General features: G+C 46.8%; 1 protein-coding gene across 2 annotated transcripts in view; it reads right to left on the bottom strand.

Annotated features, from left to right (window-relative positions):
- FRMD4B (FERM domain containing 4B) overlaps window positions 1-23,979 on the bottom strand; it is an 81,004-nt gene that overhangs the window by 32,873 nt on the left and 24,152 nt on the right. For both annotated transcript variants that reach the window (XM_008925692.3, XM_029958370.1), the window contains exons 5-7: window positions 20,776-20,860; window positions 9,155-9,211; window positions 8,148-8,170 (exon numbers count right to left, since the gene is read on the bottom strand). In XM_008925692.3, coding sequence (XP_008923940.1) covers window positions 8,148-8,170; window positions 9,155-9,211; window positions 20,776-20,860 — 165 coding nt within the window. The remainder of the gene's footprint in view (window positions 1-8,147; window positions 8,171-9,154; window positions 9,212-20,775; window positions 20,861-23,979) is intronic.

Genomic DNA, 23,979 nt, shown 5'->3' with positions numbered 1-23,979 from the left:
GACAGCCAGAGCCTGACCTTCCCCCACAGCCAGCAGGGAGCTTTGCTGGGAGCAGGGCTGCAGAGTCTGCCACTTGAGTGCCAGATAGCAGCCGCCTGCTCTGAGAGGTATTTGAAGGAGCATTATAAGAGCCTTCCAAACCCCATACGTGAAAAGGAACGTGATAAGCAGTGCAGATGGCTTTTTCAACTCCAGCTTCTTGTACACGTATGCTGTGGCTGTGCTGTGGGTTCCCACCCTGCGCTGCTGCACAACAGCTTTAGTTTCACAGCTCAAGAGGGACCTGCACCAAACACGAAGTGTGGTAGGGACTGGCTAACCATTCCCCACACGTGGATCAGACTTGGAGTCCCAGGCCTGACCTCCAGCTCCAACCCTGCTCCCTGAGACTAATTTCTCTGCTTCCTGAGCACAGTCTGACTGTTGAGAAGAGGAGCAACAATGCCTACTGATCTCCTGGGGTTTGGTGATCCCACACGTCAGCTTGTCAAAGATGGACCAAGAGCACCAAGGAAAATGCAACATTTCTCATATCAGCTATATCCCCACACCTCTCTATCTGAGGACATGGTGACCAGACAAATGGGAACGTGAGCTGCTCCCAGAGTCACCCCTGTAGATTAGGCACTGTTAGAATTTCCACTTTGAAGACAAGGAACGGGGTGCTGAGGAAGCAGCTCTCCATGGCTAGAGAAAATCTGCAATCTGAAGCTGCCCTAAATCCTCAGGTCTTATTTTACAGCTCTTGATGTGAAATATGAATATTTTGAAGACAAACCTTTTTGCTCCTTGAACCTACAATGGGTGATGGCTCACATCCCATGTACATGTTTAAAGAGCTGCTTGGCCATACCCACAGCACACATTAGCAGTGCTTCCCCAACAGACCAGACAGAAGCAGAATGGCTCTGCTTTACCTGGGGATTTACTGTCGAGCAAAAGATGGGTATTCACAGTTGATACAACGCTTGAAGGATCCCAAACCCTTCCTCGCAACAACAGACTGTTATTTCTAACACCCACACTTTCTTCCTGTTCACACAAAAGTCAGCTTAGCCATATTAGTTGTGGGGTTTTAGCATGTCTGAGTACAGCAGCGAAGTTTAAAGCTTGTTATCACAGCCTGGCATGCTGATACAGAGATACATTGAACCACAAGAAAAATAAAGTATCCAAATAACGACAAAGACCTGACAAATCTGCAAAAGCAAAAAAGCTGAGGCTAAAAAGTTGTCATTCCATTTCCTCAAAACACAAAATACACCTCACACGACAGATCCCAACACACATGAGAAGGAAAAGCAAAAGACTTATTTTTGCTTTACTAAAGTGAGGATGCTGTTAGGAGTCAGACCAGAGCCCAAACTCCTGCTCACAGCTGATGGTGCAAGACTGGAGAAACTCCCCGTAGACCTCACAAAGTTTTTCAGATATTCAACAAAAAGAAAGGCAATATAACACATAAACCATGAAATGTGATTTTTACAGTAGGAAAAGGGAATATGTTTTAATGCTGAATCTGTACTTGAGGGAAGGGGAGAGCATCTTTTACCTACAGCTGTGGCTGCCATGATGCTACTCCAAGCCTAACAGCTCTGACAACTTGTCCCCTGTGTGGGAGACAACTTTGGGGACAATGAATTTCCTGGCACCACGCTTGACTTGTCTCCCATCTGTTTTGTGTGTGCAGAGCACACACAAAACACCTCTTTAGGTGGCTGGGTTGTACTCACTATAGCACTGCTCTCTGAGTTAAAAGTAACTTGAAAAAAAAGAGAAGAACCAAAGAAAAGAAAAGAAAGTACTGTGGAGAGACAAAGTGGACAAAACACAACAACCCACTTGCTGGTCCTCAGGAACCTGTATGAACATCATGCACATGAAACAAAAAATTACTGTTCCTTACTGAACTGCCAAAATTATGTGTGAATATTAACAGTTACACTGCTATATAGAAGCAGTAAATCCCATGAGATCGTATTATTAAATTACTGGAAACATCTTTTTTTTCCTCTTCATCTAATCCTTTTTGCTCGTTTCACCCACAGTGCTTCCACCTAATTAATCTGCTACATAATAAGCATTCTATAAGAATTCCTGAGAGCCCTTACAGCACTGCTTTAAAATAGGGAATTGTAAAAAACCCATTAAAATTACATCATTGCAGAGACTATACACACTAGTCTGCCATGAACTGGATGAATCTAAAGCAGCACCAGTGGAAAAAAACCTCTTGCTGTTAAAAGTCTATCCAAAAAACGGAGTCTTAAGTTTTGTGTTTTTTTTTTTTTTTTTGTAATTACACTTGGTTTACATGGTGAATTTCCACTTTTTATTGAAAAATAAAACACCAGGAGAAAACAATGTTTTTATCTCAGAATTGCTGCCTCAGTGCTCTGGGAGATGGAGCTCAGCAGATCCCTGCCTGGTTCCCCTCTACCTGTGGCCTTCCCTCGGCTCCCATTCCTCGTGGCACACCAGGGGCATATAACCCCAAAACCAAACTGCAGGAAAGCAAGATTTGCATGCTTTTAGAGAAAAAAGCATCTTTTTCGAAGCAATCTTCGACCAGTTTTCTTTGAAGAGGGTATAAAATTCAATTAAGCAGAGAGCTCTTTGGGAAAGTGGATATTTGATACCTGTAAGTAGGGGAATCATAACGATTGCATGAAATAGATAAACATGACTTTCCCTAAACTTGCTCATTTACTACCTTGGTTCATCAGACAATCCCAAATAAAGTGAAATAAATAATAAACCCCCTCAACAAACAGGCTTTAAGTTAGTAGATCTCGGTTATCTTGCCTCAAATTAACAGTTTATTGAAAAAGAGGGAGCTGAGGAAAGCACTCAGCTGGGTTTGACTGAGACAGAGTTAATGGTTCAGAGAGTGCCTCGCAAGGTATTTAAAGAAAAAATGTTCAGAGTCGAAGCTGAAAGGCAGAACACACAATGACTCACTTGGCAAACAAGGCTGAGGAGCACAAGGGGCACAACGGCAGCGCCAGTGCCCAGCACTGATTTACAGCCAGGCAGACACAGCCCATGGGGAGCTGGGGTCCTGCTGGGAAAAGATTCCGAGGTTATCAGTGCATGGGCACTTAAAAAGTACACTTGGCATGGACAACAAAATAAAAAATTGAACTACGGTGCTGCCTGTGACAGGCACCAGATGGATGCCCTGAGAGTGAATCCTCTGGTGACCCACCATCTCTTTTGTACCACCCACTGATACAGGTGTAAGAAAATCTCTGGGGGATGAAAGAGGCACCCAGATTGGGCTCCCATCTCTGGCTGCTGCATGAGACCAACATGGATGTCCCCTTGTAACTCATCTCCAATCCCAATGGCCCTGGAAAGGATCTTCCAGTGAACAGTTCACAACAGGTCTCCTTCCCCAACAGGAAGGAGCAGCCTAAAGGAGCAGGAGGATTTGTGCTGGGGACACAACAGCCACACCGTGCCCATTCCAGGGCTGTCCTCAGGCAAGCTCCAGCCTGGCTCCACAGCCTGAGCTCCTGTTAGTGGCTGCATCCATGAGATGGGCTCCACTCCTGCCACACAGACCCACTTTGAGCCCTGAGACCTCTCCAGGATGCCAGCCTGAGAGAGGAGAGTAGGAATGACCAGGAGATTTAGTCCAAACTTGTCTTCCTGCTCCAGCTCCAGTCCTGGACATGGCCACACCTGGAGTTTTGGTCACATGAACCTGGTGAGATTTCCAAAAACAGGCTGGACAAGCTGCCTCCAACAAATCTCAGGTGTGTCCTGTCCTGAAGGTACCTTAATCTCGGAGTTAGCAGTAGAGTGAGCAGGTGCTTTGCTATCGGACAATTATTAACTTCTTTCCAACAGCTATTTTCTAGCACTGCCCACATTATCATTTCCACATTCTTTTCTACCAAGAGATTTTCCAGTTTGTCTGGCAGAACAGCAAACTTCCCAAGAAAACACTACCCAAAAATCTAACAGTGGGCACTCACTCTTAGGATAAAACTGTTAATATGGGCTTTCTGCACCTAGACCAAGAACTTCATTTTTCCTCAGCAGAATTTTTAAATTCAGGGGTTTCTGAACCAATTACTCCACAGCCTCAGTTGCAGGGCTATCTCTCACACCAACCTCTTCCTTTTACAAACTGCCTTTATCACCCACATAACGATAAACCCCGGTGCCTCGCACATGTCAGCTATCAGGAATTCATTATTTTGTCTGTGTTATGTTATACCAGTCGGGAGTTATCTTTGCAGCCCACAGGCCAGAACCAAAATCAAATGCGTCAGCTATTTAAAGAAAATAGAAGCCCTCCTCCAGCAACTTAATTAACTTTCAGGGAGCATGGCTGGGTTTCAGTCCTGGAAATGGTATTGGGGAAAATACAGTCCAGGATTATCAGTCAGGCAATAAACTTCTTTTTTTAAAGTTACTTTCCTTATATAGTCCCTGCAGCTAATCTGATTTTAATAAATGTTTTTCCAATGTTAAAAGGACAGTATTTAGGACTTCTCAGTTAAAAACTTTTTCATCAAGCTACAAAGGAAAATAACACTCTATACTATTGTACAGCATTTTTGAGAGTAGATGCTTAGTCTACTATTAAATTAAATACAAGGAGGTAAGACTTTATATGTTGCAAATTTACACGATGAATAATTACCAGATTGCCAAGACATTAGGTTTTTTTTAAACTTAAATAAAATTCCTATCATGAACAGAATACGGACTTTTTTCCCCCAAAACTGAGCCATGCCAGAAGCTGTAACTTGAATCACATTCTTTTTTTTAAACCCTTTCATAGAGTTTAAAAGCCAAGATTTTGCAAAACCAGGCTTGCAGATTTTTGTTTCATTTGTCAATAGGAGAGTGGAGGAGTGCAATTAACTCAGTCAGAGTTTCAAAACTCCAATCAATGACTAATACTTGCTCAGGGTTCTTATTGCAGGAGCTGGACAAAAAGTGCTGGGAACTCAGCTGAGAAGCAGTCAACTGGAAGCCATCAGCCATGAAAACCAAACACCAGCAAGTATTACATCCTTCCTCTTGAGAAAAGTGTGCCCAGCACTGCACAGGAAAGCAGAGGGGCAGGAATCTGGAACATCCCAGCCTTGCTGGGAACAGCAGAGCTGCAGGACCCTGTGGAGGAACCATCCTGCCCCTGGCAGCCCTGACACTGTCCCATGTAAGGGGGAGAGGAATGGCTCACTGAGCTCTTCATCACACACAGCAGGGAATTATCTTGGCTGGAATCACCAGTTGGGTAAACAGGAAAAGGAAACGGGCACATGGTGAGCTACACCAGCCATGGTCCACTGCCACCTTTATTCCTCATTCCTCCTGCATCCCGAAGCCAGTCTGGACTGCCTCTGAGAATCCAGAGTTGCCCAAAGGAGGCACAAGTGCATGGACATGCTGTGGGTACAATTTTGAAGCATGCTTTTAAGTTTTATCAAGGTGTCTTAAAAACCAGAGTCCTCTCAAAAGTGGGACTGGGGTTGCTTGTCTTACATAAAGCTTCCCTCCAAACAATAATGCACAAAATAAATGGTTCTTTAAGGTCCCTTCCAACCCAATCCATTTTATGATTCTATGAAACCCTTGTCCTGTGACAGCCCAACTTGGGACCTCAGGGTCCTACTGCAAACTACCTTAAGGGGCAAACCCCAAAGACCCTGATACTTCCATGCTATCAGTGGTACCAGACTGTAAAGCCTCTCAAGTGACCTTTCTGGTGTAGAAATTGAAAGTTTTTACTTTCTCCAAGTGCCCACGTGTCAGAGTTGCTCACTGAAAATAAACAGATTTCCAAGGAATGCGCTCACCCACTCAGCTCAGGCCAAGGGAGGGTGTTTCTTGGGAAGCTGCTGCTCCCTGCCATCAAGGTGTTATCTGAGAATTAGAGCAGTGGATTGGGAAAGGGGTTCCTGCAGAACCACAGGAGTGTGAAGTATTTGGGCCCTGGTACTGAGCTGCCAGTCAATGGTAATGCCACATGGTGACCCCACCATGGAAAAGCTCCCTGTGAGATGTGTCAAAAATCAGCCAAGCACAGATCCCCAGCATTGCCTGGACTGCTCCAATCCTCACTTCCAGAAAGCTAATCTCTAGGACTTCAGGCAATTCCTGTATTTACCCACATTCATCCAGCACTAATCCAATACAAAAAAAATTAACCTGCGTGTTCTCACGTAAGCAAAAATAGTGCAAGAGCCACATTCCAGAAGGTGATTCAAAGCAGAATGGACAAATGACAGCGAACAGAGAACACACCAAACCCAAGGAACTGCAAAGGGAGGCAAATCACACTGCACAGGAGCACCACTGCAAGGACACAGTGCTTGAACTACAGCAAGTTGGGCAGTGGAGGCCAATCCTTCAGTATCGTCGTGAAGATATGCTGGTAATTAAGCTAGTGCTTTATCAGCACTGGTCCAAAGGACCACTTGTGATATGTGGCATGGAATTCCTTCACTTCTGGCGTGCTCACTGGGCCTGGGACAGCTGGCCATGCTCATTTGCTACAGGGGCATAACATATGCTCCGTTTAACAGAGGAAACAATTGTTGCAGCTATTTTCATGCAACTCCTAGGGGAAGAGCTGTACTTGGAAATCACTCTTGTAGCCGAGTGTTCTTCCCTCCAATTTTCCTAAAATACTTCTGAAGGCAACCACAGGCAATCCACTCCTTGCAATGTGTCCAGGGAAGCACAGAAAACCACCTCAGACACAGTTCTTGGGCACGTGAAGCCCCACGTACAAACCTATTTATGGCAAATGATAACGAGTCGGCGTTGTTTAAACCATGTCAGGGAGGTTTTCACTGCAAAGGTAGTTTTTAACCTTAATCCCTTTTCCTCATTATCAAGAGCATGTGCCACCAGTTGCTACAGCTTAACAAATTACTTCTTGTTGAGTCAGCAGTGGTTTTCTGGTTATCTGTGCATCTGTGCCTAAACTGAGCTAAGCTTAGGGTGTCTTCAGGTGTCCCCTGTGAGATCAGGCAGGATAAGGGGTTTTTCTAGAGAAAAATGCAGCACACTGAAGGTACAAGCAATACAGTGTGGGTCTACAGCATGCACAGGAACAGAAATGGTCTGCACTGCCAGCCCACCCAACCGATCCGAGTCCCAAGGACGTCTTTTCCTCCCTGCAGGTGTGACAGCACACCAACAAAAAGGAGGAGGAGGTTTGATGGACTTCACAGACTGCGTCCTTCAGCAGAGAAGGGATCTTGGGCAGCAGCACTGGCACTTAATTGACAGCTGCACACTGAGGGGAAAGCAGAGTATGTCACTCTGGCAGTCAGACGTGACTTGCTCCCTGCATTTGAGCAGACAGCTCTTCACTGAGCGTCTTCATGGCTCTCCGAAGCTGTTGTAGCTAAAGTGTGAAACACACCTCTCTTTCCATATGGAAACTCAGCAAGTAGTAAAATATTAACGTGACCAAAGCCAACCTTCTGATCTCTATTTGCTTAGTGAGCTGTTTCTAATGGAAGGTCGTTCCCCCAGGCTCCAACAGGTCCGACTGTGACCCCACTTCCCCCCCACAGCCCCTTATCACAATCAGTGCAGGGTAAGAAGCACCTCCAAAGGGAAGCCCAGTCTGATGATGCAGCTTCAGACAGCTCAAGCCCAGCACATGAGGCACAACACAACTGTTGGGTCAAGTGTGGGGAGGTGGAGCTCTGGGGCAGCTGCAGGAGAACAGGCTCATTGATCCCAGTGCGGGCAGCTGACAGGCCCCTCACCCCTGCATGGGCAGGGCTGTGGGCAAGGTCACCCAGATGGACCCAAACCACAGTTCTGCAGAAGCACAGGCAAAAGTCTGCCTTCCAAAGTTTTGCAAAGCACAGGTTTTCTGGCAAGGAACTGTGGGAGCTTCCCCTTTCTTCCACTTCAGCACTCCCATTTGGGAGGGGAGCAAAGTGTGATGGTCTGAAACACTGTTTTGACTCAGAGCTTGCTCACAAAAGGCATTACTCACCCTGCAGACTCAGATTTTATCCAGCCCAGAAGCACATTTCACTTTCTTCAGGCACTGCTCACAGCTGGACTTTACCCCCATTTGTGATTGTTTGCAATACAATGCCAACACAGAAAAACACATCCATCAACCACACTAGTATTAGAAAGGAAAATGTTATTACCTGGAATAGTCCCCTTTAGCTTCCTACAATTGAAAAACAGTGACAGAATTAAAACATGATCTCTTCAAAAGCCCTCGATTTTCCCAGCATTGTTCACTTCCCCACTCCCACAGCTCTGCAGCCAGATCTGACCCCCCATCAGACTCCCTGCAACCTGCAAAACACGGAGCCTGCCTGCATGTGTTCAAGAGCTGAACTTGGCCCCTTTTAAGCTTCCAGCTGTAGATAATCCACCTACAGCATAAATAAAACTGCTTCCAAAACGGGGATGAATTTCACATTGCAAATCAAATGTCGCTTTTACTGCACAAAAAGCGAAATACAATTCTCTCCCCTGGCCGACCACATCCAGCCAAAGGTCGGCTGTACAGGCAGGTCAGCAGTTGGGAGGAATTGTGCTCACTGGAGATGAAAACAACCGTTCAGGCAGATCAAGTCGCTGCAGCTTTGCTGTGGCACTTTGTCAATGAGAATGCAACGGGGGAAAATACCCCCAATATTTTGAAGGCAGAATTTTATTCCACAGAAAGCAGCACATAATCAGAGTTTAAGTCTGAGTACAACGAAACTTGATTAACGAGAGGGAAAACTGACACTGTATATTTCAACATAACAGAGGTATCAAAACCATATGCTCTGAAAGGAAGATTCACAGGCATAATGTAGCAGATTTAGCTACAGCAATTACTCTTTTCTTCCCGGATCTCTGGAATGTATTTAAATTAGAATAAGTGATAAATTGAATGGAAACCTGCCCAAATAAACGAGTTCCCTTGCTGAGTTCTTCCTCTTTCAATGTAAAATTCCTCAGATAAATATTTCCCTCACTTGCCTACGAGAAAAAAAACAACTCCCAAGTATTCCAGTTTTCCCCCCACGGCTGCAGAGGCCATAAACAATCCTGCGGGGTCTCGTCCGCATGGAGAGGACAAGGAAAACACAAGGCAGGAGGAATGCGCTGATCCAAAGGCAGCCCGAGGGAGCGGTCCAGGGGCAGAGACACTCACCTGCAGCACCAGGGCGGCCAACTTGAAGACGGTCTCGCTCTCCACTTCGATCTGCCCCTGTGCGGAGAGAGCAGAGCGTGAGCCGGGAGCGCCCGCACCGCCCCGGGGAGGGAGCAGGGGAGGAGGGGGCACGGCGGAGGCGGTGCCGGCTCTCGGTGCCAGACCGGCCCCGGCACGGCCGCTCCCTCCCCGTGTCCCCTCCGCCGCCACCGCGATACAGCCCGTCCTCCCCAGCCCTGCCCTCGGCGCGTTTGCTTTACACATCTTGCCCTCACTGCATTTCGCCGGATGCTGCTCCGTGTTGCTGCATCCGACCTCGGCAGGGTCCCACACACTGCCAACCCCTGCCACGCAGCAACGAAGGTATTTTAAGGGCTCGAAGTATACACACCCGCCTCAGGGTAAGGTCCACAGTTCACGAAATCACAGAATGGTTTTGGAAGGGACCCTAAAAGCTCATCTTGTTCCAACCCCCCTGATACGGGCAGGGACACCTTCCACTAGACCAGGTTGCTCAAAGCCCCACCCAAACTGGCCTCAGACATGTCCAGGGATGGGACATGGCAAATAAATGGTTGGATGGCACCCAGAAGCACACATCAGCTTGACAGGTATCAGTATTTGACAAGATCTAAACCCCTCACTTGGTCTAGAAGAAAAGGCACTTCCCAGCTCAATGCTCTCCAAATCGTGGCAGTTGGGCTTGGGTGTAGCACAGCTATCCAGTGTGACAGCCATGTGCCAGCCAGGAGAACACCAAAAAACTGCATCCACTTCTTGGTAAAGAGTTTTATTGCTTATAGTTTTAGGACAATTAATTTTTTTGTTGTGATGGTGGTACACAGCCCTCCGATGCTGACTAAGCATAACTAAGCTTCCTTTGCCCCACTCAATCTGGATCTGACAGCCTTCAGTTCTTCCAAGTCCACTGGAGTTGTAAAGCAATGTTCCAGCGTGGACCCTCATGCTGGAAATCTCCTGTGCCTTGACCCTGCTCCAACACCAGTCCTGCCCTGACAGCACCATGCACTCAATACCACCAGAAGTGCCAAAACATCAAAACTACACAGGGATCCTTTTTTTTTTTTTAACTGCTTGCAAGCTTAAGTGCAAGCTTTCAAACTTAGTTTCTTACCAGCAAAAACCTGGGTGTTGGTTCTATTCTGGGACCAGCAATAACACTGGAAGGCTAAAGGAGATGCACTGGCAGTTGGACTTGGGTTGTCAAAGCCACCCTTTACACTCCTACATCCTGCAAATGGTGCGTGAAGAACAAAACTGACCCCACACACACAGATTTTTCTTATTGACCTTCTGCAAGTGAAGATAGTGTCATGATGCCTGTCTCCTGCCACTGAGATCCCAACACATCCTTTGTCCCCAGGATCCGTTTGCTGTATGAGGAGACAAAGCAGACTGAAAGTTGAAATAATGCCAAAACCAGGGTAGCAGGAAGATCTACAGAATTACATACAGATACACGAAATGACATCTCAAAATATATTGGGGCACATCTGGAGTTGAGCTAATTTACCACAGCTGCAGGTCTGGCCCACAGAGACTAAATTCAAGAGCGAACAAACAAATAATTCAATTTTCATGGAAAGGAAGTTTTTTTGCCAGCTTTGTCAATAAAACATTCCAGCAGCAGTGCTCCCCCAGGCTTCTCCAACAGGCAGACCAAGAGCAATTTCCCCTTCCCAACAGGTGTGGCAACAGCTATGCAGGAGTAACCTCCAAAGCATTCCCAGACATATTGTATTAGAAGAGAAGGAGGGGCACATCACAAGTTAAGAGAAAAAGGAATAGCTTGAAGTTCATCCTTCCTTCAGATCTCTTTCATGTTGATGCTTAAGAAAAGAGGCAAGATCTCTTCACATAGGTGCAATTTTAAGGCACTTTGCTACTTCCAGGTCTGTATCAGGTTAGTCTTTGTCATGCACATCTGAGCTGGCTTTTTTAAAGCTTCTCCTCAAACAGCCTCTGAAGCCAACTATGGGGGGGGAAGGATGACAGGAGATCAGGTCATCCAGGCACCGTGTGCTCCTGCACCAGCAGGCAGGGAACTCAGACATGACAAAATGCCATCACAGGGAACCTCAGCTCAGCAGGAAAGATGGGATCTGGCTCAGTAAAGCTATCTGTGGAACCACAAAATCAGGGAAAACAGGGCCAGAAGGGACCTTAAAAGCTGATCAAGACCATCTCCCTGCCCCAAGGCAGAATCAGCTACATGTGGCTCATCACATTCTAAGCCTACAAGAAACTCAAGGAGATTTAACTCCAAAGCCCTCTCCGATTTGTTGCTGGCTCCCAGATAACCTTGGTGGCACTCGACGAGCTGCTGCAGCAGTGAGTCCCTGCTGACCCACAGCAACAGCTCCTGCTGGCCTTACTGGGCTGTTTGGGACTTAATAACCAAGCACCTCCTTACTTTTCATCTTCAAAGCACCTCACAGCCATTATCTAATTAGCAATAGTAATTACGAGGCTGCTCTTTACTCCTTCCTAGATACCAGGGTTAAGAAACTCTGGTCACTTTACTGGCTGCTATGGCATTGCTAGAAGTGTTACAGTGATCCCACAAACCACTTCATACAGGGTTTTAGGAGACCAAAGGGAGGCTGAAGGGGGACTGACTTCTCCAGGTGGTGAAGTTTCAGTCTTTGCTGTCAGAGTGAGGGATTTGTTGTGCCAAAGCAGTTTTGAAGGCATTTGCTTAGAAGCTGTAGAGGAGTGAACAGGTAAGTGGGTCCTCCCTAACATGACCTCTTTCAAGGATGCTGCAGGTGTCTTGACCAAGCAAAGGAGACAAACAGGATGCCCCAGGTGCAGGGCTGCCACCATGTCTCTCCAGCTGTTGCAAACCTCAGAACAGGGTGGACCAGCTCTAATTGTTATCCTGTATCACCATACCATAATAGTGGCTAGAGACTGGGGCCGCTCTTGAGTGAGGCTCAGTGCCAAAAAAAAACCCCAAAGAGCAATAAGGAGAACATCTGCCCTTTGAAGGGGCTAAAAATCACAGAAGAAAGGATGCAGGGAGACAAAGGGATTGCCCTGAAGTCCCACAGTAGCTAAGTAGCAAAGCAAGGATTTGAAGCAAAGGATCCAAAGCCCAGCTCAGCCTTTATCTGACAGACTAATGCTTTACAAGTGACAGTCTCTTGGACAATTCCCTCTGAGCCTGGAATTATTTTTCATCATAATATAACGTTATTTGCCATCTGGCTCCCCAATTGGCCATTGCTCTAATATAATCCAGCCCTGCCCTGGGCTCTCACGGAGTTTGGACAGCCCTTGGCTTGACACAAATCCATGCAGCTATACATGTCACTCTGGAGTGCAGGACCATGACTCTTCCCACTCAGGCAATATTTTGATTTTATAATCATCCTCCAGCCTGGAGGCTGGCAGATGGGGGTTTCTGTTTTAGTATCACTTTATCAGCAAGGTCAGATTTCAAAAATAGATGAGGAAAATGGCTGTAAGAAGATTCATTTGCAATCCCTGCAATCACCAGGGTAATTCAAGCAGAGACTTCAGTGAGCAAGTGGGGGGCCCTGAGAGCCAGGGCAGTGAGTGCTCCCATGGCTGTGTGTCAAGACTGAAGATGGAAGGTTTTCCTAGATTTATCCCAAGTGGGAACAAGGTCACTAGCATGAGGTTAAGTAGATGCATGTAATTCAGATAATGGAATCTGAGTCTTCTACATTTGAGATGTAAATAAGTTTAAACAGACTAGCGGGTGCAGCTCCAGGGAGGGGATGAAACTGATATTTTTCAATTAGAGTTTGCACAGGGACCAATCATTTTAACCAGAGAGACAGATTCAGCCCCCTGTGTAGCTCCTCCAAAAAGCCACTGGCTTATCTAAACACTGCATTTGGTCCAGCAGATTCAAGTGGTGGCTTTTGTCATGCTGACAAACAGCAGACTAATAAAAGGTTGTAGCAGGTGTCCAAACTGGGTGGCAATTACTGTAGAGCAGGAGTAGGTCACTATCTCAGCAGCTGGTAAAGACCAACTCACCCTTCAGGGCCCACAGGCAGAATTTAGTCCCCAGTTCAGAGAGGAGCTCAAGTCTTTTGCTGCACAGACACAGACTTAGAATGTGATAAAAATCACAAGCTTGGTCATGAATAGAGCAGTGAATCCTCATTACACACAGCAACAACACTAGAATTTACTGCCATAGAGATACAGGTCTGAAATACTGATGAAAACTCAGATCAAGAGTGACAATAGTCAGATGAGCATTAACTGTGCTAAGCAAATCTTTAGGCTTTAAACTCAGATTAAAGCAGATTTAAAAAAATAAGCAACACACAGGAACTGTCAACTTTAACCCTTTACAGCCAGAGCAAGAAGTGAAAGTGGATGTGGTTTATTCAGACCACACATAACCTCCACAGGTTAAAAGAGTGACAACAAAAACATTTCACAGGAAGATTTGAGAACTGAGATACCAACACACCTGTTCCCTCAAACCAATCCCTTTAAAAATTTCTATTAACCAAAGACACCCCCAAATATGCACGTACTATGATTGAATAGCCTCGAGACAGCCACAATATTGAATACAATTACCTGTGATTACTGGGAGGTGATTTAAAAAAAAGCTGAAAGAAGGGTGCAATTAGTCAGAGGGAAAAGAAAGGACCCAAATGTCTGCAAGGAGGTGTTCAAATGGAGGGAGGCAATTAGCTGGGTGTGGACCCAGCACAAGTGAACAAAGCCATGCCAGCACCGCGTGCCCTTGCCCAGCACGGTGGCGACCTCCCAGCAGGCATCCAGTATCCCTGTGTGTGCTGGCAGCCGGAGGATGGGAGGGCAGGTCCCAGCAGTGCAGGAAGCTTAGCAGCTGTTCGGTGTTTAAGGTTTTCTTTGACAGGCTGGAGCGGGGAGTGGGTGTTGGCCACAACCTGTTACACGGCACAAGCCGAGCAGCTCAGGAGGAACTAGATCAGGCAGATCCAACAACTCGCCCTGTCAGAGTGGCTGTGCCGGGTAATTACCGTACAGAGACAAACACTGGCTGCACATGGATAACCTCCAACCTTAAACTGCCTGTCCTAATTACTGGCATTCACACCTACGTCTCAGTCCTGGTGGTGTCACCTGCTGTTCACAACCCATTCCCTCCTCCAAGCTTTGCTGAGCATCTTAACTGGGACTCATTTCCCAAGAGCAGAAACACCGGGCTGAGAAAAAGCACAGCAAAGAAAGTGTCTGCTTCCAAACCCATAGGGAAGTAAAGCAAAGCACTAAACCAGCAGGAGATGTGGAATATGAGCTGTTACAGAAGCAAACTGAAGCCTGAAGGGCACTTCAGATTTCCACTCGTGCTGCATTTCCCCTATGGACACTGCAGCCTGGGTGGCTCAGGAGCCTTCACAGCTGCTTCACAGCATTTAGATGGTCCATGATGTCTGAATTTCGTCCATGGAATCCCACAGCCCTTCCTACCCAAAACAAGTGAGTGCAGCCTGAGACCGAATGCAGCTCAGTTCATGTGCAGTGACCGACACAGCTCTTTCCTGGCAGGACCTGCTGCTCCCAACTCAGAGGCTTGGGCCAACCCCCTCCCCCCCAAAAAAAATAGCTGTTAGTGCCTCATGGTGAGGAGCAGCTTCAGGTTTCTCTGTTACACCCTTTATTTTGCTGTCTCTGCCAGCCATCTCATCCATCTCCCTTTGCCTTTTGTGCCTCAGCCAACACTTAGGTGAAACTCCAGAGACAGCAGCAGCTACTTCGAGAGTCGTCTGCACAGTTCAGTGCAACAGGAACACATTTACTGCCACTTTTTTTCATTAATGTAAGAGTAAAAGCAGAGAATGGGGAAAGACATAAAGACTTCCCTGTTTGCCAGCCAGGGGATATAGCAAGTGTCATTAGACTTAACATTTAATCAGTCTTTTGCTTTCCTACTCCAACACACACCAAAACAGAACTGGCTGAGCTGTCACAGCATCTTTAGTCTGTGGCCAAGAGATCAAAGGTGCAGAACTTTCCATGGCAATTAACCCAGTAGTTAGACCCAGGAGGAGGTGACTACATAAGAGACGTGAGGTACAAAACCTTGGCTGCAAACCAACTGAATCTTCATATGCAATGGGCCAGCTGGGACACAACATACACCTCCCTCAACAAGAGCCTCACAGGTCCCTGGGACACCATCACCCTTTACAGCAGGCAGCCTTGGACCAACCTCAGCCCCTCTCAGGAGTCCCTTCACTGTACCCACACCACAGCCAAGTCCCTCCCCGAGCCACCAGCACAGCCCCATGTGAGGTCTCTTGGGGTAATGAGTGGGGAGTTCCATGGAGATCTGCCAGTTCACATCAGCATGGGGTCCTGCCTCCTCCTCCTGTCACGTTCTGTACACAGGCACAACCACACTCCATCTTTCTCATCCGCTGACAAGCTGCTGGGGAGGTTGGGCCAAGGAGGTGGCTGCCATGCCAGCATTCATGGGAGATGACAGCCCTGAAGGAGCAGAAGCCAACTGGTCCTGCTGAACCTCATCCTGGGCTTTACATGTGCTGAACAGTACATTCAGGCAATGGACAGCACCTATTTAATAGCCTTGGCTAGGATCAGCCCCATGTTACAGGGCTGAATGGGAACGTTCCCCTCTCCCATGAGATGGGGGAGAATTAGGAAATATCTGTTATAAAGCTTTCGGGAGCTCTCTGATATATGACCACTTCGCTTCCCACGAGCTGGAAACCAGCCAGACTTTATGCTCACACCAGGGGTCTGTTTCAACAGCTCTTCTTGGTAAGCACTGGTCTTTAGGCTGCCAAGTGCTCACAAGCATTGCTGTTCATGGAGCTATCACATTTACAGACTCCTCCAAAAACTTCCAAACTTCCATTTCCTTTAACGTTTCTCTTTTTTTTTTTTTTTCCAAAGCCATTCTTACAAGTCCTTGAAACAAATGGGAAATTAAATAAACCCCCCAACACCCAGATATACAGAGGAAAAGGGGAACACAGCCAACTTGACCAAGATCTTCGTTTACAGAACATATTTTAAGGACTGGCAAAGAGTCAACTGCAGAGCTATAAGGAGGTTAGCTCTAATGCATAATAAACTTGACAGTGCTTTGCTGGCCAAGTAGGGTGTTATTTTTCCAAACTTGGCTGTTTCAAAAGAAGAAAAGGCTAATTTATCTTTCCAAATTTATCATCAACATGTGCGTGACCAGTTCTGACCCACCTCCTTTAAAGTATCCCAGCTATGGTCATGGGCTGTGCAATAACACACTGAACACGTTACAAAGCTCCCTGTGCAAACACATCCATTCTGAGATACCCATTTCACATGGAACCAAGCGCCAGGCTTTCACTCCTTTAAATTCCAGGTTTCAGATAGCTATAAATCTTAACCCAGCTTCTTCGAGTCAGTGACAGAGGAGAAAGCTTTTCAGTTGAAGTTGTCACCACTGAAGGTTTTTGGGCAGTGGTTTTCAAAGCCTTGGAAAAGAGAGGCGTGTAAGAAAACAGAGCCCAGACATACACAAAGCTTACTTCTAGCCTTTCCCTTCTCCCAAAATACACCTGACAAATGAGTTTTTAACTAAGTCACTGGGAGGCCCTTCCACAGACCTGGAGATCTAATTTTCACCAGCTCCCACCTCCTGCTCGGTGGCCCAGGCTTTTCCTGGCACTCCTGAGCACGGATGCTGGAGACCAGGAGCAGGCAGCTGGCTGGACCACACAGGACAGAGAGCCTGGGGGACTGCAGCACCAGACCAGGGGAAAAAAAATGGGCAGCTCAATATAAAAGAAGGCAGGGCAAGAGCTGTGGCAGCATTTGCAGTGTTGGCTGCAGGCCAAGTCTGTGCACGCACCAGTGGTGAGGAGGCACCGGGTGCTCTGCAAGTGCAACAGCAAGCGCTGCATTCAGTTCACACAGAAGGAGACTTCACAAAAGTAAAAATGAGGTCTCAGCCCTCTTGTGCCTTCAGCACAGGGGTCTCCCTCGGCTCCTCAGCTGCTTGCAGGCAGAGGAGACCACACTGAGAACAGCACAGGTCACAGTGGATGCACAAACCTGGCACGTGCCAGCAAAGGTCCCAGAGGCACAAAGGAGCTTTGACTGTATGGAAGAGCACGGAGGTGGGGGAGTGGGTGGGGAGTAGAAAGAAATACATTTTTGGCAGCTGAGATTTTATTGTCTATCTTGTCCCTTCCTTGCCAAAATGTCTACAGAGATTGCAAAATGCACAAGTCCCAGATTCCTTTAAGTCCTGGCAGAGTAAAGCAGTACCTGATTCGCAGAAAGGAGCAGAGAGATTTGCAAGAAGGAATGTGGGGTTGAAAGGTGAGGAAGAGGAGTGTGGCTGTGCACTGTGGCTTTCACCCTTGTCAGAACTGTCATGCAGATTTTTATTCATATTTTGTAATATATTATATAATTGATAATACTGTTAATATGGTATACTATTTATTCTAAATTTGTATTCATCTGGGAGCAAAACCTCTCTGGAGTCATCTGGGGCAAGATGGCCAGCACACACTGCCCAGCAGCTCCAGCCTAACCCGAGAGATGCCCAACTTCCAGTAGGGAGATGCCATTCTCTTTGATTAGATAGAGTCACTTACAGGATTTCAACCTTGTAAGGCATGGATAAATCCCCTCCACAGGAGGGACTGGCATGGAGCTTCACCAACGTGCTGGTTGTGCTCCCCCAAGCCTTCATCTGGCTCTCCTGGTGTGTCCTGTGTGCCAGCAGGAGCACTGACAGGATGCCCATGTCACATGCAGGGCATCATCACCCTGCCCCCCCTCTGCTCAGAAAAACATCATTGTCCTTTAAAGCACAGAAGCCATGGAAGCACAGGTACCCACACACTGCTGTGCTGTCAACACGTGCCAGCACTCAGGAATGTCAGAAGAGCACTCAAGCATCAGGCATTTGCACCACCCTGGATTTGGGCTTCCCCTATGGGGGAAAGCTGCTGTGAAAACTTTGGAAACACCTTTGTGAAAGCAGAAAACATGACTGACTTTTAAGCAATCTTATCCACGCAGGTCTTAGCACACCCCAGGTATTGCAGCATCTATCCTGAGCCACATTCCTGGCCCACACGGAGCAGAGGCTTTGTGCAGAGATCCAGGTTAGGATATTGCCCTGGCAGAGCATCCTCCAGCACTGCCAGTAAACTGGGGGGCACTCCCAAGCACAGGGTTGGGTGTGGGTTCCTGCTTTTTGACACTCTGGGGTTTCCTCACTCCATGAATGCAGCAAGGAAAAGAGAGAGAGGGGAAAAAAAAAGAAAATAAAGCCAAGCTGAGGCAGGTCTACCCTCATGGAGCTGGATTAATGACTGAGAAATGCCAGGGAACATTACTTGCTGTCATCAGTGAGCATCAGCCACCGGCTCCATGGAGCTGGGCATCTGCTCATTTTCGGACACTGCTCATCCTGTGGCTCCTTCCCTGCAGCACAAGGGAGTTGGCAGCACCACAGGAGAGGACACACTGTGCAAGCACATCTGAGGGGCCTTTGTGTATCCTCTTGCCCACATCCCATGGCTTAAGGATGAGGACTGCTCCCATGTGCTCTTCGTGCACTACTTGAAACCTAGAGACTGACAGTAAGTTTGACAAGTAGGAGAGAATATCTTTATGAGACCTAATTTGAAGGTTAAAAGCCACTGAACCAAATGTATCTTGGAAGTAGACGAACTGGATTCTGCTGAAGGAGCCACAGGCTTAAGCACAGCCACCCAGCACAGAGAGGACTGCAGGCAGAGCCAGGGCTCCCAGCTTTCCCTACGTGCTGAGTCACCTGGCACTGCCCACAGAGCTCCTTCTCTCAGGAGGAAGTGATGCTCCTCATCCCTATGCTGCCCACAGAAACTGGACACAAGAGTAAACCCTCCATTTCTGGCAGTTTTGCTTGCAGGAATGGGGAAGTCACACTTAGGGTTGCTACAATTAGAGCTTGTACCTTGCAAGCCATGGGGGGAAACATGAGCCAGCCTTCCTTCAAACCACTCCCAGATCCCAAAGCCATGAACTCCACTGGATGATGCACAGTCTGCTGACTGCCTTACTCAGTGCACCATCAGTGCTTCAGGTGCTATCAGCATTTCAGTGCAGTGATATGAGGTTATGCTGCCTGAATAATCATATTTACCCATCCCAAAAGTGATTTCTCATTGGTTGGATGACATACTTGTCTATGAGCAGTGAGAGCAATTTTTTTAATGCTTCTCTTCTCCTTTGCTCTCTCTTATGCTTTATGTATACACATAAACACTTAATATTTTTCAATATTAAATGCAGTATTGGTATTCAACAGCAATGGAATTTTTCACATTCTATCCCCAAACCAGAGCCATTTTCCAATTCCAGAATCATTTGTGCTGTCTGTCTAGTTAAACTTCCCCGGTTTTCCCTGAAAGGATGCCTACAAGTTGCCAAACCCCTTCATTTTAAGTGGCAGATATGTCAAGTGGAAATTTGCTTTTTAATAACCTTAACCAGTGAGGCCCCAAGTTCTTGGAGCACCTTTAAAACTTTAGCATGTTGTAAAAAGGCACCAATTTCCTCCACTCTTCCAGAAAGCAATTCCTGTACAAAGCACAGTCACAACTTTGCCATTAACCACTTTCACATCAGGTTTCTGGCCTCACCGTAAAATAATAAATACTGGATACTGAATAAGAATCCTCTAAAACATGAAGCATATTAAAGGTGAAAACTTTGGCTGGCTACATCGAGCTCCACCACCAGCCAGTGATACAGGATTGCTTTCCAAGGAAAGGTTGTAAGAACCAAGTGACCCTTTTAGACTGATTGAACCATGAGTGAAATAAAAAAAAAAAAAGAAGGGTACCAGATGCTTGAGTTTGACATTAACTGAAAAATCGTGGAGTAAAGTTCATTGAACTGCAGCTGTAGGGGCATGGCAAAGGTGGCTGCCACACCACTCTTTTTTCAGACCAAGATGTATCTGCAGCAAATCAACCTTATTTTTTAAGATTTTGCTTGCCATATCATGAGGTAACTAATAAAAATATGTTTTTTACCAATTTGAACATTTTAAGAAACAGGGGAAGATTCTTAACCAGAGAGTAAATACAGAAAGTATTTTAATAACTAGTTGTGATTGCTACTTCACAGGATTTACTATTACTTTACTACCTAACTGAATTAAGGCAGGAAATAAGGGACCAAATCCACAACATAGGACGTTCCTCATGGGTTTTTTCTTCTTAAGACAAGTTTGACTCTAGATCAGTAGAGAGATGCTTGACTTGAGTGTTTGCTATGCAGGGTGTAGGAGGATGTGCCACTGAGCAGAGCCTACCTGCAAAGTTACAACTCAGATTTCAAGCAACTTAAAAATTTTTGAGTGTTTAAGACTCATTCTAGTGCAGTGAGCAAACAGTGGGGGGGCTGTGAAAACAGGACCAGGAAATCATCATCATCCTTATCCATTTGCTTGAATCAGTGTTTAAGTGAAAGAGGAGAGTCAGCACACTATTTTAATACTTCAGTAAGATCTATAAATCAAACACAGTTCCTACCAAGTGTAGGTGGTGGAGGAGCAATGAAAGGGAGACGCACAACAAGGAGTTCTGAAGGACACTCAGCCTTACCTGGTGTACACATGACTTGGCATTCAGAAAAAACAGCTCTACTGTAGTTTTGTCCTTGAGAAAGGAAATGCTTTCAATGTAGAACCTGAAAATTAAAAACAAAACAAAAGAGAAACCAACTCTCAGTTGCTTTCTTGAATAGGTTTCATCTTCCTCCCAAGTCACTTTATTTCCTCAGTGTTTTGTTCTCTAGCAATAAAATAGCACAGAGGAACTATGAGCTACTGCACTTAATTTCCGGCCTGTTAGGAGAGAAGAGCAGAAAATCACAGGCTGATAGCACACAGGGAACAGCAACTCCTGGTTCAGTAGATCCTGGATATCTGATGACTTTTCAAATGAGATGAGAGCTCTGTCTAACACTAAAGGAGCAAAGCCCATCCCTCCTATGCAGATAAAGCCACAGCAGTGGAAAAGATTAACTCCAAACAGGTGGGAAAGCCAGCCCGGCACTTTGCTGGAGGAGAGGGGCTGGTATCCTTGCAGGACCATCTTCCTTTCAGGAGGAAAGAGCAGAGATGTTAATGAGAGCCATTAACCTTGCTCCAAGCAAGCAGGGAAAGGCAAAAAAATCACGAGGAATGCTTTTGGGTCAGCTTGATCCATCCTACTGGCAATGGGAGCCCCAAAACCAGGGGCTTACATGGAAGGGCTGCAACTGGCTCAGCCTTAAAGACACTGCTCTGCTCAGCACTCACTGCCTTGGTGCTCACTGCCCTCCTCCCAGCCACAGCTTCCTCTTTCCAGATCATGGGTCAATCACAGAAGCACAAACCAAAGTGATCCCAACCAAACTGCTGGTTACTCTGGCCTAGCCAAGGTTGGCAAATGGGTCCCCAGTTTGTTACAGAGCTACACCAAACATCACCTATTTTGCTGCTGGCAAAATCGCACACAACCTGCCCGTGTGCTTCTGTGACTCACTCGGGGCATCAAACCCAGCAGTGCTGAGGTGCATTAAATGGCGCAGAGAAAACACATCTATAATTTGAGGAGCATGGAACTGCCAAGTCAGTTTAAAGAGAGACAAATTTGTGTGAAGGTGGTCCTGTCAATCCTCCACCCCAAGGCTTTTCAATGCCTTGCCCTTAATAGCAGGAGGGTTGGATGGCCAACACAGGGCACACAGCCCACTGTGTGAATCAGAAGCAGGTCAAACCCTCCTGCAGCCCCGTGGTGCTCTTAAGGCTCCTCACAGCCTCAGGCTCCAGCCACTGATCTCCTGGCATGGATGATTTGCAAGACATTGGAAGAAGCCCACAGCAGCAGCAGGGAGCATGTGGTAGGGAGCAGTGAAGCTGGGACCTGCCACATGTGTTAGGAATGTTTGCAGTGTTTATGCTGTGGCTTGAGAAGAGTGATACAATAGTAATTGTTTTAATGTTTCACATTCCTACAACATGTTCCATCTAATTAATTTTAAAGCACTTTCCAGAATGCCTCTGAAGATAATTTACCCATTTTACAGGCATGCAGCCTGTCCAAGGGGCAGACCTGAGGCCAGCAGCCTGCCTCAGACATTTGAAAGGCTACTTTACCTTTCCATGACTCACCTTTCCACATGAACTCTTGGAGCCTCAGGTATTTCCACCCTCTCTTGATCACACCTGATATATTTTTTTCCAACAGCTTTGCTAAATTTTACTTTAAACACCCTTGAGTGTTCCTCTCCAGAAATGCAGAGCAGAGGGCAGGATCCTCACCCTTCATCCTTTCCCATCCTGCTGCCAGACCAGCCCTTCACAGTGTGGACCTTCCTCAGCCTGCTAAAGCCTCTCTCCCTCCACTGCACCAGAACGTGATTTTCCTCAACTAACGACCTCATTTGCACTTGCAGTTTCTTTCAAACAGAGTCAGACATGGCTGATTTACCCTCAGAAGCAGGACAGTACCCCTGGCTCTGAAGAGAGGCAGCTCCCAGTCACTGCTGGTACAGAGTAAGAGCCTGTAGGATCTATGGATTTAGGAAGAGGGCCGTGGGGGGCACTGCCCCCTGCCCCAACCATGTCCCTGTGCTCTATTTCCTCCATGGTACAAGCTGTACATTCTTATCACCCAATACAGATGGGGAACACTGGACCACAGAGATAAGGATGTTCAGGGGATGACAGGCATGTTTGGGAACACCATAAAGCGTACGTCCTGCTTTTATTTCCAAAGCTGTCAGCATCCTTGAAACTAGAATGACGCTTCTGTAAGTCCTACATCTGCATTACAGAGCCCTTCAGCTGTGTGTACCATAGGACAGCTTCCGTGACTGGATTGAGTTTCTGCCAGCTGACAATAATTAAAAGCCTCAAAGGATTATCACATAGTTCCTCATGAAACAGCAAAAGCTCAGGGATGAGAAGTGATGAAGAAAAAGAGGGTCATAACCAGGAATCTGGGGATTCCCCTATTTCCAGTTATGCTCTGGAAACTGTCCAGTGCAGTGTCAAAAGATGCTGGGAACTGATGCTGCTGCACATTTGCCACCGGTCAGGAGAACAGCAGCTCAGTGCCCTGCCTCATTACAGTTGTGTCTCAAACTGAAGCAGTATTCAGTATTTATTCTACTCATGGTTGAGCCGATTTCAGACACTCAGAAGGAATGGATGGCACAGGAGGGCTTGCCCAGGCCAGGGGACACCCTGCCCCTGCAGCAGCACCCACTGGGGTCACGTCGTGCAGGGCTGGAGCTGATCCAGCCCAGGGAACATGTGCCAAGTTCTGGGGCTTCTGCCCACACCCTCCATGCCATTCATCCCACACCCAGCCTTGCTTTTCCGCTCAAGACATGGGCACATTCAGCTGTAAGTGTGTACTTTCAGCTGCTCTCATGGGAGTTTAATTAAGGAATAGGCTATGACAAGGTAAATGTGTTCACACAAGATAAGTGTCTGAACTAACCACCCAGAGCCTTTGCTGAGGAGCAAAGGCCTGGAGTTGCTTCCTTAACCAAAAAGTTGTAATAGAGCAGAGAGCTGCAGGTTTTGAAGTGGCTTTTCTGCTGGAATATCAATTTTCTACTGATCAGGCAGTTTCTGTAGTGCTAATTATTTCTACATCCTCCTTCTCTTTCTGCTCTGCATCTCACTCACTGCTCACCTCCTCGGCTCCTAATTGCTTGGTTTGTATCTCATGACCCCAGAGTAGTCAGGCTTAAAATTTAGCTTCTGGAAGTTGATCTTTCCAAGCCCACTCCTCACACGTGAACTCTTGCCC

This window comes from Manacus vitellinus, unplaced genomic scaffold (assembly GCF_001715985.3).
Source record: "Manacus vitellinus isolate BGI_N305 unplaced genomic scaffold, ASM171598v3 scaffold_14_pilon, whole genome shotgun sequence".
NCBI lineage: Eukaryota > Metazoa > Chordata > Aves > Passeriformes > Pipridae > Manacus > Manacus vitellinus.
This window is presented reverse-complemented; position numbering and strand designations above follow the sequence as displayed.